At 41.3% G+C, this 18,309-nt stretch overlaps 1 protein-coding gene across 14 annotated transcripts in view; it reads right to left on the bottom strand.

Moving 5' to 3' along the window:
- MTA1 (metastasis associated 1) overlaps nucleotides 1-18,309 on the bottom strand; it is a 141,959-nt gene that overhangs the window by 98,642 nt on the left and 25,008 nt on the right. For 13 of the 14 annotated variants that reach the window (XM_078392455.1, XM_078392461.1, XM_020813015.3 and 10 more), the window contains 3 exons: nucleotides 16,826-16,919; nucleotides 6,048-6,174; nucleotides 5,874-5,937 (listed from right to left, as the gene is read on the bottom strand). In XM_078392455.1, the coding sequence (XP_078248581.1) occupies nucleotides 5,874-5,937; nucleotides 6,048-6,174; nucleotides 16,826-16,919 (285 nt within the window). Of the gene's footprint in view, nucleotides 1-5,873; nucleotides 5,938-6,047; nucleotides 6,175-16,571; nucleotides 16,920-18,309 lie in introns of all 14 variants that reach the window. The other variant, XM_072998312.2, reaches the window with a different exon arrangement.

Here is an 18,309-nt window from a genome sequence, read left to right on the forward strand (position 1 = left end):
GCATCCCTACCTTGTTGGGTTCAATGAGGGAAAGACCAACAAGGGAAGGTTCACCTTTATGAAGGACAGCCTCTTCATGGTTAAAGAATCCAGACAGGAGCAGTGGGGTCTGGGCATATCTCCGAGATGGGAGAACACACACTCACTTTGGACAGTGTTTAGGGGGATGGAAAGGAGGTCCATGGCCACAGTGGACACCACGGCCAGAAACCCATCAGTGATATTCCTCCCTGTCACCGGAGTCTTCATGTGTTGTGCCTGCAGCAGAACGGCCTTGTAGTCTGGTGGCAAGACAAGTGCCTCCTGCTGTGGCCCTGTCACTGAAGCCCTGTCACTCTTCAGGTCATCCGGCTGCCACTAGTGTATCACAGCCAACTCTACAGGTTGGCTGTGAAGTGGACCTTACAGCCATATGCCCGGGACAGCTGATCACGGACCACCTCCCGCATGGAGTCATAGAGCAACAGCAGGACTCTTCAGCTGATGGTTTTCCAGAAGGAGGTGACATACTACTGGGGGGGGGGATGGAGCAAACTGTGGAAAGCTGGGGTTTACATGATAATAATATAATAATAATATAATTTATTGTCATTGTAAGTATATACACAGTATACCATACAACGAAATTCACAATTGATGCAACAATGGAAACCTGAGCAGGGCAATAATCTCAACAACAAGAGAAGTGCCTGCTTCCTATGCTTGCCCCTTGAACGTTTGCTGAAGGTGGCCACAGTCCCAATGAGAACTACATCCCGGAGCGTGGCCTTTGTAAGCTCCCACCTGCAGCAACCCCCATGGCAATCTTTTTCAAAGGCAGTGCCTCTTTCTCCCTCCCCACTTCTCCACTTAGTGCTGGTCTCTTCCTCTCCCAAGATGGTGACAAACAGCCTTCCCCAGATAGGAGCCTTGGGTGATGCCTCCCCAGATGTTGGTGGAAGGTAGTGGAGAGAAGATGTCTGTGGCTGGAGCCCCTGTGTGCCACTATAAGGCAGGCATTGCCAGATAGCAGTGAAATGCTCCCATAGAGAGCCTCTGCCATGTTTAGAACTATGATGACCCACTGTCTGCCCCATCTGCTGCTGGCCTGGGAAGACGGCATAGTGCTTGTTTGGGAGGACTGAGGAGAGGAGTCTGCTGACAGGGGTGGCAGCGGTGGTGAAACCGGCCCTGGCACTACTGGCTCAGAGAACTGGGAGGATTCCGGATGCTGTGGAACCAGTAACTCTTCTGATTCCTTTTTTTTTTTTTTATAATTTTTTAATTTTATTTTCAAAACTATTGGGTAATGGGGAAGGAATACAAAAGGCAAAGGGCAGTGGGGGGGAATGGAAAAAGGGTTTTGAGAATAAGAAAACATCAAATGCATAATCATTCAATCTTACATATCAAGTATATAAACATCTAATCTATTCATGTTCCAATAAAGGTTCATCTTTCTTCTTCTTTTTCTTCTTCTTCTTTTGACTATTTTGTCTATGTATTAACCTCTTTAGCTTTCAACTTATACGTGTAATACAGCTTAAATCTATGTTATTCCCACAGCATCAGAACACCAAGGCCAATTGTGAAATATATCCCCTCTTTCACCCTCCTTTTTTCTTGAGAATACACTCAGCAGACCCAAAATAATATAAATCCTGCTCTCCCCTCCCCTTTCCTCCCTGTGCTTGTTTTGTTTCTGCGACTCTTTTTTCTTCCATATTTTAAAAGGGGAAACAATATCATTCAAAGTTTGCTTTTCAACCTCAATTTCCTTATCTGCTATCGCTACATCTCTTACTGGGTGGTCCTCCATCCCTTGTATATTATCTGATATCTTCATCAATACAACCGGTTCTGAGATCTCTTTTTGGTGTAATTTAACCTCTGCTACCTTCCCTCCCCTAGAGCCTCCAATCACGTCTTCCATCTGGTCAATATAATAATTTACCTGCATGAATTTTTGCAACAGTGACATCTGAAAAGAGGTTTTCCAGTCTAGCCACCGATCTGTAATTTTCTCAGGGGGAGGTTCCATTTTCTGTTTCCACTATTTTCACATAAAATTCCCTCTCCCCTTTACCCCAGTACACATCCAATATTTCTAATATTTCACCTTGCAACTATACCATATTAGCAATAAGATAGCAGGTACATTCAAGTAAGAGATTAAATCTAAAACATAAATCTCTCAAGTGTCTTTGTAGTCCAGTCCTTTTACACGTCGCTAATATCTTCAGACCGGTTGCTTCTTCTTTTCCTCTTCTCCAAGTTTGTTTTAACCTTCACCCGGCAAGACTCTATTATTAGAATGTCATTTGTCAAGATCCCAGTTCAGTTCAAACCACATAGCCCCCAGTTCACAGCTCGCAGTCCGTTTCTTCCTTTTACTTCCAAAGACTTCCTTCTCCTCCCCCGAACAGGGAGATCCAGCAATCAGAGTCCCGGCAATATATTATCCACGGAAAGCAGAGTCCCACACAGTCTAAAAATATATAACCACAGAGGAAAAGGGGTCCAAAGTGAACAGCTTGCAACAGAATTTATTTTTTCAAGGCCCGTCAGTTGATTCTTCAAGAGTTATTTTTCCTCCTTTAATGGAGACACGAACTATTTGTGCCTGGCTGTTCCTTTAGAAATAACTCGACCTTCAGCTTGGGTAAAGCTGGAATGCTAGGAATGCCGCTCCTTATCTCATTTGGTCATAAATTTGCACACAATCACTTGTTCTTCATTTAATGAGGTTTTTCATAGAACAAGGGCTTCCACTTACTTTGATGTATACTTTCGCCGTGCTTCTGTTTTCTTATTCTCGGCGAACGGAGCTGTCTTTGGCTAGTTGCCAAAAATGGCGCCCATCTTCGTCTGTGCTGATGTGAATTTCCAGAAGAAAGACAAATCGAGTTGCTGCCCAATCTTCTAACTTCTGTGGCTCACCAGCTGCTGCAGAAGGGTCTCTCCTGACTCTTCCTTGCCCGCCCCCCATTTCTGGAAGGGTCCCAGACCGAAGTGGTTCTAGCTTTCCCCGGGAGCTATTCCCGAGAGCTGCTAGCTTCACCAAGACGAAGCTCCTCCTCCAACTCTTCTGATTCCTCAGTGAAAAGCAGTTGTTCTTCTTCGGGCACTTTAGGAAGTTCTACTTTCAGTTCCAGCTCCAAGCCCACTAGAAGAGGAACAGTGGTGGCTAATCTACTGAAGGGCTTCTTCTCCTATGAGACCCCAATGCCCTTCATTTTCAGGTGCTGTAACTCCTACTTTCTAAAGCCCAGGCACACTTGAATTTTAGAAATAAAGGGTAGGGGGCTTGCTCAAAATAAAAAGAGGAAACATTAACTGAGCTGATCTAAGAGAGGGTAGTAATAAAACAATATTTTTTTAAAAGAAGAGAGATCACCCACCCTCCTCTTATGAACACCTCCAAAAATAACTGGGGAAAAAAATACCAGCCTAAAGAAAGTCCTCCTCAAAGTCCCACTAATTGAAATAATGAAAGAAAGTTATGCTTTGCACACTGCAACTGTGAACTGTTGCCTGCCTCAAGAGAGCACACGGAAAGCAGCAGCAACCACTCAACGAAAACTCAGAGTATAAATGGAAAATGTCTGCAAGGAAGCTGCTTATAAGGGGCCTTTACAAGCAACTTCCCCCAAGCCCTCTGAGCCGCATTTTGCTGCCTGAACTGCCAATCCAGGAGTTTCTATGTCTCTCTCAGAATCATTAGAGATTCCTGACTGACAAGAGCAGGCTGCAGATGGATGGAGGAAAGGCCCTCAAATGAGTAAACAAAATGACAAATCAGAAATCGTTAAAAATTTGTCACTTCGTATTTGTCAGGATTGTTGCATCTAACCAATACAAAATGATGAATATGTGATGAATTAGCAATTTTTGACAAAATTTTCAATTTGTCTTTTAATCTGTGCTCATCTCTAGTGACCACCTCTATAAAAGCTAAAGTTTTAGTAGTTTGCTGGTCTCAAGCATTCAGGTTTGTATTAACACAATGTCAAGGAGGAAACACATCAGCTGTGATTGTCACTGCCCCATCAATTTAAAGTCCATCATTCTACAGTGAGGAAGATTATTCACAAGTGGAAAACATTCAAGACAGCTGCCAATCTTCCCAGGAGTGGACGTCCAAGCAAATTCACGCCAAGGTCAATCCACAAGATTTCTGGAACAATGTCCAAAGTGGAGACCAAAGTGGAGATGTTTGGGCATAAGGCACAGCACCGTATTTGGTGAAAAACAAACACAACATATCAGCAAAAACACCTCATACCAACTGTCAAGAACAGTGGTGGAGCTGCGATGATCTGGGCTTGTTTTGAAGCCACAGGATCTGGGCACCTTGCAGTCATTAAGTTGATAATGAACCCCTCTGTATACTGAAGTATTCTAGAATCAAATGTGAGGACATCTGTCTGATAGCTAAAGCTTGTCCAAAATTGAGTCATGCAGCAAGATTCATCCCAAGCACACCAGCAAATCTACAACAGAATGGCTGAAAAAGAAACAAAAAATCAAGGTGTTGCAATGGCCAGTTAAAGTCCAGACCTCAACCTGATTGAAATGCTGTGGTGGGTCCTTAAGAGTGTTGTGCATAAACAAATGCTCCCAAACGTCAATGAACTGAAGCAACATTTTAAAGAGGAGGGAGCTAAATTTCTCTACAACAATGTGAGAGATGGACGAAGTCAAACAGAAAACTATTACTTCAAGTTATTGTTGCTAAAGGTGGTTCTATAAGATATTGAATCATAAGGTATGTATACTGAGTTTTCATATGTCTTCTTTTTGGTTTTATTTTTGTTAAATAAATCATGACGCAATGTAGTATATCATGTGTTGTTGTTCATCTGAGGTTGTATTCACCTAATTTTAAGACCTGCTAAGAACCAGATGATTTTTATTATGTCCTGATACATAAAACCATAGAATCCAAAGAGGGTGTACTTTCTTTTTCACTTGACTGTACACAAGACATTCAGAATATTATCAAAATACATACACCCCTTTAGACCTTTCATATCCATCACTTCCAGATCCTATACTTCAAAATAATTACTTCTAATGCGATCGACACTAACTTTTGCAGAAAACAAAGAGTAGCTCTGTTGCACTTATTAGTATCTCAGAAGTTAAAGAAGATGTATGTCAGAACTGAATACTTTAAAAAAGCCAAATACATTAACTGCAGGTTTAGGATTGCACACTGATAAAAAAAATGAACAAGTTTATTTTAAACATATAAAACTGTATTTCACAGAGTCAGACAACTCATCTAACTCAGTACAGAACTAGTCACACACAGAGATTATTGACTAAATCATCAACTCTATCTCCATCATGAACTCACTCGGTTGACTTCAGACTTACACATATCCTTCATTTTAAATTTTAGCATTTCTTTATAAATGGGGTTATTTAGTATTTCTTACAAGGCAAAATTATAACTGTTAATCTTAGTGAGTTTATTGTATGAATTATTTACAAATATGGAGGAGGTTGAGATTCACATGCTCTCTCGGACTCTCAAACACTCTAAATCCCTGACTCGCTGGTTCTTGACAAACTACAATTTACCACTGGACCTGAAATAGGCAAGCAACAGATTGATGAAAACTAAAAACACAACAAAATGAAGCAACAATAAACTTCAAAACATGGCTCCCCATTCTGATTTTAAATGCTCTATGGTACACAAAAACCATTTCTTCTCCTGTTTAGATATAACAGCAAACTGATTTGGCGTGAAACAGGAATCCAGGAAAGAACAAGGGCATGCAGCACGGCCATGATAAACAACTGGGTAATTTATGTAAACACTTTGGAGATTGTAAGAAGTGTTCTTATGATGAAGACTTTCAATTCGCAAAATATTTTCATACCTCATGTTCCAGATAAGATTTAAGAGATTCTGTCTCATTTAACAGAGTAACGCTGCATTTGCCTCTAAAAAAATAAAGAAATTGCATGTTGAGAAATTGCACAGTGTGTCTTTTAAAACTTCTAACATAAAAATAAGGGTTAAACAATACCCTGTATAATTATTTAGTCTATACCGAATATGAGTAGCTGGTAAGGATTCCAACTGCCGTGAAAGGAACAGTTCACGATGACGCAGCTGATGTTTCTGTTTCTCTGGTAAATCGACCATTTCTGGGTTTTCCATTTCTTCTTCCATTTCTCCTGATTGAACAAAAATCATTATTAACCTCTGAGGATAGGATAATTAACGTTTCTTGACATTGTCAGATGTCAGTATGAAACAACTACAATCAACTAAAAAAGTGCAATACTACATTATAATTCCTTAATTAATAACCTTAATTACTTAGTATAAAAACTGGTCAACTTTATAGTTCAAAACTACAGTCCATGTATGTTGTTTTAGGTAAGGAATAGACATGGGGTATTCACATCCCTAGGAATACAAATAGCAGCACCACAGGTGCCACGGAGGCCCATTCCCTCTCCCCAGAACCGGCTGGCCCACTCACTGTTCACAGCACAACATTCCACTCTATTGTCGTCGTCATCACGCCAATTGCAGAAGGAGCCCAGCCAGCTCTTCTCTGGCTCCCCATGCAGCCAACCATTATGGTGTGGAGGCATGACGGGGAGTCTTCCCACTCAGCTGATAAGTGGTTGGCTGCACAGGGAGCTGGGGAAGAGCTGGCCAGGCTCCTTCCATGACTGGTGCAATGACAGCAACAACAGAGCCAAGCGCTGTGCTACAAATGGCGAGTGGATTAGCTGGTCCTTGGGGAGAGGTGGGCCCCTGTGATGCCGCTATTCATATTCATAGAGATACGAATACAAATAGCTCATGTCTACTCTGGGGTCATGGTTTGAAGTGTGTGGAGCTTGCAAGCTTGGCCCAATGTTTCCATAGTCTCTTTCATCAAGGAAATATGAGTATCTGAAGAGGGGGAGGCTACTGGATCCATACAGTCTCTCCACATCAGCACAAACACCCAAAAATCAGGGATTCAAGTAAGGTATTAGATTTACAGCAAAATCTGACGAATACTTTAAGGCTTGCAGATTTCAAGATGGATGCAAATAATTAAGTTACCATATTTTTCCATGTATAACACTTTCCTAACCCGAAATTAAGAAATCTAAATGGTGCTTAGCAAATGTAGAGTAAAAAGGATCAAAGTGCTGCAGGATGGCTTTGATCCCTGCTTTCTCTCTTTGTGCTAAGCTCTGCGTGGCTTAGCAAAAGGAAGGGGAAAGGGATCAAAGCAATTCCATGACTGCACAATCATTTTGATCCCTTTCCCCCTTATGCAGCCATGGGATTGCTTTGATCCTTCCCCCTCCTTTTGCTAAGCCCCACGGGACTTAGCAAGCAGAGGGGAAAGCGGGGATCAAAGTGATCCTGCAGCACTTTGATCGCTGCTTTCTTTTTGCTAAGGATTAGCAAGTGGAGGGGAAAGCAGGGATCAAAGCCCTGCAGGATCACTTTGATCCCTGCTTTCCCCTCCACTTCTTTTTTTTCTCCTCAGCTTACGTCCGTGTATAAGATGACCCTCAATTTTTAGTCTAAAGATTTTAGACAAAAGTATAGTCTTACACATGGAAAAATACAGTAGTATCTTCCCAGAACATTATTGTTCTTGCTATGAGGACCACAATCAGAATCAACTGCCCTATATACTGCATAGCATAGTTTGATACCTTCTGTATGGAGGGGGTACATTAGGAGGCACATTGCCAGTACTTCAGGAATTCAATCTTGTCTTACACAACCATAATCACTACCTATCTCAGAGTTACAGGGAGTGTGTAGCACAAAACAACTAGCAATGACAGTGCATTCATGTAAGCAGGAGAGTGAGAGCACAGCAGCTAGCACTGTTACTAGAGACAGTACAGCATGCTGTGCTTTTTCTGAAGCATAGAGAAATTACTAGAACTTGATCGCGAACAATTACTAGCCATCACCAGACTGCCTGTAAAGTGGGGTACTGAGTATTCAATCTTGCAGGGTGCCAGATGGCAGCACTTGCTTGCAGTCACCAAAGTGAATGTGGACTCCTTATAGGCGTCTGCCTATACAGTATCATGGACACAGCTGTTCGAGAGACTCTGAGGTCATGTTGCCAAGTTTAGAGCAATAAGAAATCACCGTTTTCTGCTCCAGCTCACCTTAACATCTATCTATCTATCTATCTATCCATCTATCCATCCATCCATCCATCCATCTATCCATCTCACTGCCCAGTAAGTGAATTCACCCTACTCTGAGCAATGTACAAACAAAAAAATCCTACAATCTCCACCCACTTACTCCCGTAGAAACATAGTAAAATTGTGATATAATAGACTCGAATGCAGTAATCTACAAAAAAGGTAAAAGTAAAGGTTCCCCTTGACAATTTTTGTCCAGTTGTGTTCGACTCTAGGGGGCGGTGCTCATCCCCGTTTCCAAGCCATAGAGCCAGCGTTTGTCCAAAGACAATCTTCCGTGGTCACATGGCCAGTGCGACTTAGACACAGAACGCTGTTACCTTCCCACCTAGGTGGTCCCTATTTATCTACTTGCATTTGCATGCTTTCGAACCGCTAGGTTGGCGGGAGCTGGGACAAGCAACGGGCGCTCACTCCATTGCGTGGATTCGATCTTACGACTGCTGGTCTTCTGACCCTGCAGCACAGGCTTCTGTGGTTTAACCCACAGCGCCACCACGTCCCTTAATCTACAAAAACCTGAGGTTCAAACATTAAAATTAACATCATCTGAGGGCAAGATGTACTTAAAGGCTGTCATATATAACTCTATCTTGAGTAATTTCTTGACTATTGACAGAGACTGGCACACCTCAATTAGCAATTTATTTCACAAAGTGAGGGCTAATACTGAGATACCATTTGATAATGGAGACAGGAACCATCAGATTATAATAAGAAAGCTGTCAGGATCACGACTAACCATTATCTTGTCAAGGTGAAGGCTGCTAGATGACCACACTTCGCTGACCAGATAATCAAAGTACCTAGGCCTGTAACAACTGAATGGGCTACAGTGATAATTAATGGGTCTCACAAGGAGGGCAAGGTTCCTCTTGCCCTCAAGGAGACACTCATTAGGCCCATAAGAAAGAAACCAAATTTGGCGGTGGACGATATTGGCAATTATAGGTCCGTCGCCAATGTTTCTTTTCCTAGTAAAGTGGTCGAGAGGGTGATGGCTGATCAGCTTCAGGCTCTTTTGGATGAAACCAATGCCCTGGATCCATTCCAGTCGGGCTTCAGGCTGCACCACGGCACAGAAACGGCACTGGTCACACTGTTGGATGACCTGTTGAGGGAGGCTGACAGGGGCAAAGTGTCCTTGTTGGTTCTTCTTGATATCTCAGCGGCCTTCGATACTGTTGACCACAGTATCATCCTGGGGAGGCTCTCCGAGTTCGGAATCGTTGGCGTGGCGCTTGTGTGGCTCTGATCCTACTTGGACCATCCTCAGAGAGTTCAGCTTGGGGAGAGTGTCTCGGCCCCGTGGAGTCTCAATTGTGGGGTTCCGTAGGGCTCGATCATCTCCCCAATGCTGTTTAATATCTATATGAGGCCACTGGGTGGGGTCATCAGCGGGTGTGGGGCTTCGTGCCATCAATTTACTGATGACACGCAGCTCTAAATCTCCTTTTCACCTACTTCAGTGGATGCCATTCTGTCCCTTCAGCGTTGCCTGGAGGCCGTACTGCAATGGATGCAGGGGAATGGGCTGAGGATGAACCCAGGCAAGATGGAGGTCCTGAGGGTGGGTGGCCCCTCCCACTGGCAGCCTGGGAAACTCTCTCACTTTTGGGGGGTGACTCTCGCCACGAAGAGTGAGGTTCGCAGCTTTGGAGTACGCCTGGACCCGGCGCTCACCATGGAAACCTAGGTGGCATCAGTGGTCCGCTCCGCCCAGCTGTGTCCCTATCTTGATGGTGGGGCCCTCACCACTCTGGTCCACGCGCTTGTAACCTCGAGATTAGACCACTGTAATGCGCTCTACGTGGGGCTACCTTTGAGATTAATGCGGAAGCTTCAAATGGTGCAGAATGAGGCAGCCAGATTACTTAGTGGAGCAAGAAAATTCCAGCATATCTCTCTCATTCTGGCTGCTTTGTATTGGCTGCCCATTCGTTTCCACATTGACTTCAAAGTGTTAATGATGATTTATAAGGCCCTAAACCGTTTAGGACCTCAATACCTGGCAGAACACCTTCTCCCACCTAGATCTACTTGAGTCACTTGCCAGAGCCAGGAAAGACAGCTGAGGGGCCTGACGCCAAGAGAGGCCCAAAAAGAAAGAACAAGAAATCGGGCTTTCTCGGGGGTGGTCCCTCGACTTTGGAACAGCTTGCCGCCAGAGATCTGCCTGGCACCCTCCCTGGGTGTCTTTAAGAGTTAATTAAAAACTTGGCTCTAAAATTTAGGCAGGCCTTCCTTCCTGCCAATTCTTGATTGTATTTTCTTGCTTTGTTGTTTATTCTCCTATCTCGATCATATTATTATTGTAGTTTTTAATTGTTTTTATTTGTTTGATGATGTGAGCCGCCCTGAGTAGACTTTTGTCTAGAAGGGCGGGATATAAATCCAATAATAAATAAATAAATAAATACGTTATAAAGAGATGGAGCTAATATTTTCCTTCCTCATCTATTCTTTTCTCTCTCAGTCCTTCTATTCCTGCCTGTTCCCCACCTTAGATATGACAAGTCTTTTCTTCACTTAACTACATCACAGTTATCTGTTCATAAATTTCCTACAATGTCTATTTATAAAAAACAGCACTGAGTTGAAGCAAACTTTTCCAACCAAAAGTTAGGGATCTCAACCACTCATGGGGCTTTTCGATTTTCTGTCTTTTCCAATGCTTTATATGCATTCCTTTCTTTTATTTCAAAAAGGATGACATGTAGAATACACAAGCTATAGGCTTCATGTTCACATTGGAACTATAGTTGTCAAGGTTTGATACTTTCTCTGTTTAACGGTGTTAGAACAATTATATGGGGTACAGAAAATGTCTAAAAATTACAGTGGTGCCTCGCTTAGCGAGTGCTTCGCTATGCGATGAATTCGCATAGCGAGGGGGTCCGGGCCATCGCTGGAGCATTCGCTCAGCGATGGCCCCTATGGCGATTTTTCGCTTTGCGATGATCGCTAAGCGATTCGCTTAGCGATCTTCGCAAAACGAAGCGGGGGAGAACAGCTGATCGGCGGTTCCAAAATGGTCGCCGGAAGGTCCGCGCCGCATTTTCGCGCCCTGCCCTCGCTTACCGAGGGCGCGAAAATGGCGGCGCTATGGGACAACATCGCTTAACGGTGAGTTTTCAAGCCATAGGAACGCATTGAACAAAGTTCAATGCGTTTCTATGGCTTTTTTATTTCCGTTTAGCGATGTTTTCGCATAGCGAAGGTTAATCCGGAACGGATTAACCTCGCTATGCGAGGCACCACTGTACTTTAAAAGTAAAGTAGTATTAAATGTGTAGCATGAAAATATTGTTTATTACAAGTGTTCTAAAAACAATGAATTGGCTACGGCACTGAAAGAAAACAATTTTTGGCTATCTCATTCTATTCTGCTTTCCAATCCATACACAAGAGGTATGGAAATAGTAAATACTGACATCTGCTGGGTAGTTTAGTGTAAATATATTTTGTTTTGCTTAGAAACAACTTGATAATGTATGAACTGTTTATTACTTTTGTTTATTGGCAGACAGTTAACATAAACAAAAAACAGCCTAACAGCAACAAAGTAGCTAAGAGGTAGGGAGGAGTATAACTGCTTCTTTTTTGTGAATTAGGTAAACTTAAAATATATAAATATAAACATAAATAAATTTCCACACCATAATATAAACAGTGGTAAAAAACACAATAAGAGAAGGTTGTTAGAACAGCACTCTTAATAGAGATGCTCCTTTAATTTTGAAGAACATGCTTAAGTTTTAACACCTGCATCTAATGATTTTTAAGTAACGTCCCTGTAACTTTTCAAAAGCTACATGTTTTTAACACGCTTGGATGTCATGCTATGTTTATGACACATAAAAGCAATGTAGATAAATAAAACTAAAAAAAATAGGTTTGGGGAGTTGCCTGAAATTATTGCAAAATACTTATACTAAGATACCCAGATGAATTCTGAGATGTTTGTCAATGATTGATTTCATTCTGGTATTAACCCTTTAATGGGATAACATCAGCAATGTCAAACCTAGAAAACCTTTGTCAGCTATAAATGTATAGGCTTCTCTGATTTGCCCTGTTGGTGTGCTTTTAAGTTGGCCTGTAAGGGAGATTGTACAGAGTACCTCCAGGTGAGGCACAAGAACACAAGTTTGCTCAGTACTTCTCAAAATCCTCCTTAGGCAGTAGAGTAGCTTACAACTTCTCTCCTGTAAGAGAAATGCTGCAACAGAACTGTTTCTGGTTTGTTCAGAATATATAATTTATTTATTTTATTTATTGTATTTATACCCCGCCTATCTAGTCATTTCGACCACTCTAGGCGGCTAATTCTGCAGGTTCCTTTTAGTAGTTTTCATGTATGTTGTTAAGTGGGCTGCTTTTGTTGTAAACTTCTGTTTCAGCAAGTCAATATAGTCAGGAAGTCCAACATCTTGAACTGTGTCCTTGCTCATTGGCAACAGAGGTTTCACAGGGAGAATGTAGCTGACTTTTCACACATGGCCAACCTCCTAAGCCAGAAATACAGACCTTATTAACCTGAGACTTAACATTTACAGTATACTGAAATATATTGAATAAGCAGGTTGCCATTCATTATCTATGGTGAACTACTGTGATCACATACTTCTAACCTAGGAACAGACACCACTGGTAACTGCCTGATTCAGGTTAGATATTGCCTGTGGGTTTCTGTTGGGGTTTTCCTTTCCTTAGCCTTTGGGAATCCATCCCTTACCTGCAAGGCAGAGGAAACTGTATTTTAAGTGATAGTGGTGCTTTCTCACCCAGTTCCAGTGCCACCATTGGACCAAATCAGTTTTTAATGGGTGCAGTCCTACGACCAACTATACTCCCATACCCTGCTAGCACAGCTGCCTTGGCTCAGGATAGCTCAAGAGTTTTATCTATCATTACTCTTAAGCCTACATATCTGTAGACTATTCTATCTACCACCTACAGATCCACCCAGTAACTGAGCCTTGTCCTAGGCTTTATTATTATTTGAGGAGGAGTGGTGAAAGAGTGGTTGCAAACATCATCATCAATAATAATCATTTAATAATTCTAGTATACTATTAGATATGTTCTGAAGAAGGGGAAACATAGGTGGTAAACATGTCCTAGGATCTGACCTGATCTACATGGTAGACAACAAGATAACATGATGTCAATATCTAAACAGAACTAGACTAAAAGGGATCAGCTTGCCTAGTCTTCTCTTTCTTTTATTTCTTCTTTTTCTTTTTAAAAGCAGATTAACATTCTTAACATTATGTGTGATTTCTGGGCTAAAATAGTCACTATATTAACCTTATAGCTACTGCAAAAAAGAGCAGCCCTATTTAACCCTCTCCCCTTTCCTCCTCAAAAACATCCAGAAGAACCTAGCGATGTCTTCCTCCCATAATGTTTCACATTTCCCCATATAACACTATTGGCTAAAACTTGATGGAAAATGCAGTAATAATATGGGCATGTTCTAGTACAATTTAAATATAAGAGAAAAGTTGAAAATGTATTTTAGGCAGACACTGTATTTTCTCTGTGATATCCAGTTTGATCCTGCTTCAGCTCTTGCAGTGACAGACTAAGTGATAAGCCCATAACAAGCAAAATTGGCAAGGCAACCTGTTGTGTGCTGCATTTAGTTTAGCAGAGTCAGACCTGGAGGAGTGTCAGTCCCCATTAATATATGAAGCAATTAAAATTTATTTAAGAAATGAAGCAGTTAAAATTAAAAAAAAATGCTTTATTGAGAAATAAAGAGAAGCCTAAAACCTATTTCTAATTTAAATGAAAATTTGTGCCAAGGAGGAGAGACAGAAGGTCAACTCCTTACACAAACAATAACATAAAACAATGTGTGAAATGGTGGTAATAAAAGGTAAAAGTTCCCCTTGACAATTTTTGTCTAGTCGTGTTCGACTCTAGGGGGCGGTGCTCATCCCCGTTTCCAAGCCATAGAGCCAGCGTTTGTCCGAAGACAATCTTCCGTGGTCACATGGCCAGTGCGACTTAGACACGGAATGCTGTTACCTTCCCACCGAAGTGGTCCCTATTTATCTACTTGCATTTGCATGCTTTTGAACCGCTAGGTTGGCGGGAGCTGGGACAAGCGACGGGAGCTCACTCCGTCGCGTGGATTCGATCTTACAACTGCTTGGTCTTCTGACCCTGCAGCACAGGCTTCTGCGGTTTAGCCCACAGCGTCACCACATAGGAAATGGTGGTAATAGCTCCAAAGAATATCAGTGGGAGGAAGCAGAGATCAGATATGGAAAAGGCCAGAGTAGCCTTTACTGACATCTACTTCCCTTCTGGTATTTGGAATATAGCAGTGCAGGCCAACAAAAACCATGACAGGAGAGTAAGAAATGAGGTCTAGAAACAGAGTCATGGATTGCCTTGATTCTTGCAGTATGAACCCAGGCTAGAGATGCACCTAGCCCAGGCAGAAATCAAAGAAGCAGGGAGCGAGCTAAGGAGAGAATTAGATTCACAGATAACTCTAAGTGAAGCTTGCTACAATTCAGTCCAGAATTTGGAAATAATATATTACAATTAACATGTTAACATTACTTTGGCTATTTCTTTCAACCAACACAAGAAAATATTCTTAAGATTCTTAAAATCTAATTTTTTAAACACAATGTTTATGTTTTAAAAGTTACACCAATGTTTCACTTGTTAAAAACGTTAGTTCTGTCATGCACTCTGCAAAGGACACTTATCAGTTCAAAATTCTCCATTCCAGGAAAAAAAAACTTATACCTCCCTTTGAAAAAATATTTTTATATTAGGCAACTCAGTCTTTACCTTATGAATATATTTGGTCTATTGCAGCCAGAATCCTTAGTTAACAAAGCCACAAGTCTACAGTATTCCTCGGGGATTCTGGGAGACAGTCAAAGACCTTCACTGTTCTACTAGGAGTCAGTTGATAACTTCCAGTTATACTCCTTTAGCATAATTCTATAAAATACTCTAAGTAAAATCTTTTTGGAGCACTGGCTGAAGCCTCCTCATTCTAGATAGCTATGGAGGCTGAAGCAAATAACCTCCTGGTTAGAGTAGCACATGGAGCTACCACTGAAGATGACACAGAGTGCACTATGCAGCAGTTTGACTGCTAACAGGAACTTGTCTCAGATGACACTAGTTCTAAAGGATATGCTTCCAGTATGAGTTCAAGGTGTTAACAATTACCTACACAGCCCTAAATGGCTGGGGACCTGAATATCTGAAGGAGCACCTCTTGCTGTGTAAACATGCCTGGCCATTAAGATCTGGTGGAGAGGTCCTGCTCTGCATCCCACCATTGGAAAATGGACACAAGTGAGGACTTCCTTGGCTGTAGCATCCCTGCTGTGGAATGTCCTCACTTTGGAGGCCTGACTGCAGCTGTCACTGTTATCATTTTGGCACCAAGTCAAAACATGCTTATTTACTAGAGCCTTTGACACTTGGCCTGTTCAGGTTTTAATGCAAAGGGATTTCTTTTTTAAAAAAATTAATTATTTAAGATTGTTTTTGAAAACAGTCTCATATAGCTCTGTACCCTAAGATCTCAGAATATACGATGGACAATAAATGTTTTCAATAGATAAATGTTTGAAGTGTTTCCTAAGCATCTCTGCAACTTCCAAAGGGGGACTGCTCTATAACTGCTTCAAAAAATAATGCTTTCACTTTTAAAAGAATGTCTTTAAAGTCTAGCTGCATAACAAGCTTATAAAACTGTCAACTTTGAGAGTTTTAAAACATTTTATTTTAATGTTATGAAATAGGCTTTACTTTATCATGTGCCATAATAAATTCTGTCAGGTTACAACCATATACATACGTAAAGAAGCTAAATTTAGGACTGAATGAACCAGTCTCTGGTTCAGCCTGAAAACATAGTCCAACAGCAAGGCACTAGAATACTCTTCCAGCAGAAACAGTCAAAAAAAGACTGTATAATCCCACTGCCTGCCTTCGTGTTACTGCTTTAGTTCTAAAGATACTGGTAGTATTGAAAGAGGCAGTGTTGCACTCAAGTACCAGTTCTACTAAAGCTGGGCAGTCTATTATTTCAAATAGGAATGAGATAAACCTGAAAAAAGTGCCTAAAACTCCTCAGGCCAGGTAATGGTCTTAATAAGACTGGCTGCTAGGATTCTTCTCATATATGTGGTAAAGTGATTATAACCTTAGGTCTATTGCAGCCAGAACAGCTACTGTTCCACCTTCCCACCCTTAGCCTGATTGTAGGTTTAAGCCAACACCCAATGAGGAAGCACCTCGTTCCAAGGACATATGAAACTGATCCTGTCTTCCACATTAGCAACATGAAGGTCTCTATTCATAGATTCATAGACAAAAGGAACTGGAAGGGGTCTTACGAGGCCATTGAGTTCAACTCCCTGCTCAGTGCAGGAATCCACATCAAAGTATTCACCTTAAAATGTGAAATGATGAGAAGAAATTCATGGTTATATCTCAGGCAAGGCACTTTAATATTTCATCGCACTGCAATACTGTAATTCTATTAGTTTGCTCCCGGATCAGTGTTTTACATGTAACTGATATGTAAATGACTATTTTACATGCAATTTAAACTTAAAGTCAGGTTGTTTATTAGGAAAAAATAGCTTACTTGCATGTTTATCAGCGAGTACAATTAAGGTGCTTGAGATGTCCCTCCGTCTATAGAAACATACCACTTTAGCTTCTACATTTCCATTGGCTGTCTGTAATAGTAAACAAATACATTAATTAAATGCATATTAAAAGGAGTGTGATTTCATGGAGGTAGCACCTATTTATATACATTTTAACTGACTGCACTACAGAATACCAACACTGAAAAAACAGCAACACTGGTTTCATTTATTACTAATGAAAGTATTTCCACCTAAAATGCAGGAAAGATTTAATATGAAACAGCATGTCACATTACGGAGTAGTAAAATAATTAAATTTTGCTTATTTCTTTCTTTCTTTTTTTAACATGTTGGCTGCATTCCTAGTGTTGGCCAGATGACCTTTCACATTTGCTAGTGAAAAGAACAAATTTTAGAATGTCAGTTACTCCTTGCGGGCCACTAAAAAAGTTAACAATTCTTGGCAAGCTAGCCCTTTCTTCATCTTTTACCCCACCTTAGAATGACTGTAAACAACCTTGTGTTTGTGAGATTCTCAGGCATATGTACATTGTATCTCAATGGTAAACTCATTATTCTTCATGTTTAAGACTACTTCAACTTTGAATGGGAAAACCAGGTCTACATGTAATTTGAAACAAACATCCATTTCACTGTGTACAGCTGCTCTTCCACAGAAGTAAGGGATTCAGATATATTTGCATAAGGTATGTAAGTAGTTTTTCCTGCAAGAATGTCATTTAGGTAATTAATTGTTGTGTGTCTTTCAAATGGGTTCACTACTTTGATGGGTGAAGTTTATGTAATCTCTAAATAACCTGAGAGAGAGAGCCAGAGAGAGACCACAGCTGCAATACAAGGATATCGCAAGCAGGATCTGAAGGCCTTAGGAATGGACCTCAACAAATAGGAAATTTTGACATCTGAGCATTCAGCCTGGAGGCAGGAGGTGCAGCATGGTCACTCCCCATTTGAAGAGACCCTTGTCCAGCAGGCTGAAGCAAGAGGCAGTTCCGAAACCAGCTAAATCAGGGAGCTGGCCGGGACAGATTGTATTTGTCTTCAGTGTAGAAGAGATTGCCACTCTCAAATTGGCCTTCTCAGCCACACTAGATGTTGTTCCAAGACCTCTATTCAGAGCATATTACCATAGTCTCTCATCTTGAAGGATGCCTACATGAGAGAGAGCATAATAGCACATGGCCAACCCACCTGCAACCTACGTTTTTCTTATTTCAGAAATATTGCTTAGATAGCAAGCAGTCATTAAGTGAATGACAAGAAAATTTAATATGTGGTAAAAATCCAGGTATTGTTCAACAATGTGCGTTACACTATAATCAATGTTTATAAATATTTCCCCTTAAATTATACTGTTCACCCTAAGTTTTATGCATTATTCATAAGTTATATGCTAATGTGGTTGTGAGGCAGGGCCAAAGGGGCTGCTGAAGAGGCAGAGCCTGGGAGAGAGGTT

This window comes from Pogona vitticeps, chromosome 4 (genome assembly GCF_051106095.1).
Source record: "Pogona vitticeps strain Pit_001003342236 chromosome 4, PviZW2.1, whole genome shotgun sequence".
NCBI lineage: Eukaryota > Metazoa > Chordata > Lepidosauria > Squamata > Agamidae > Pogona > Pogona vitticeps.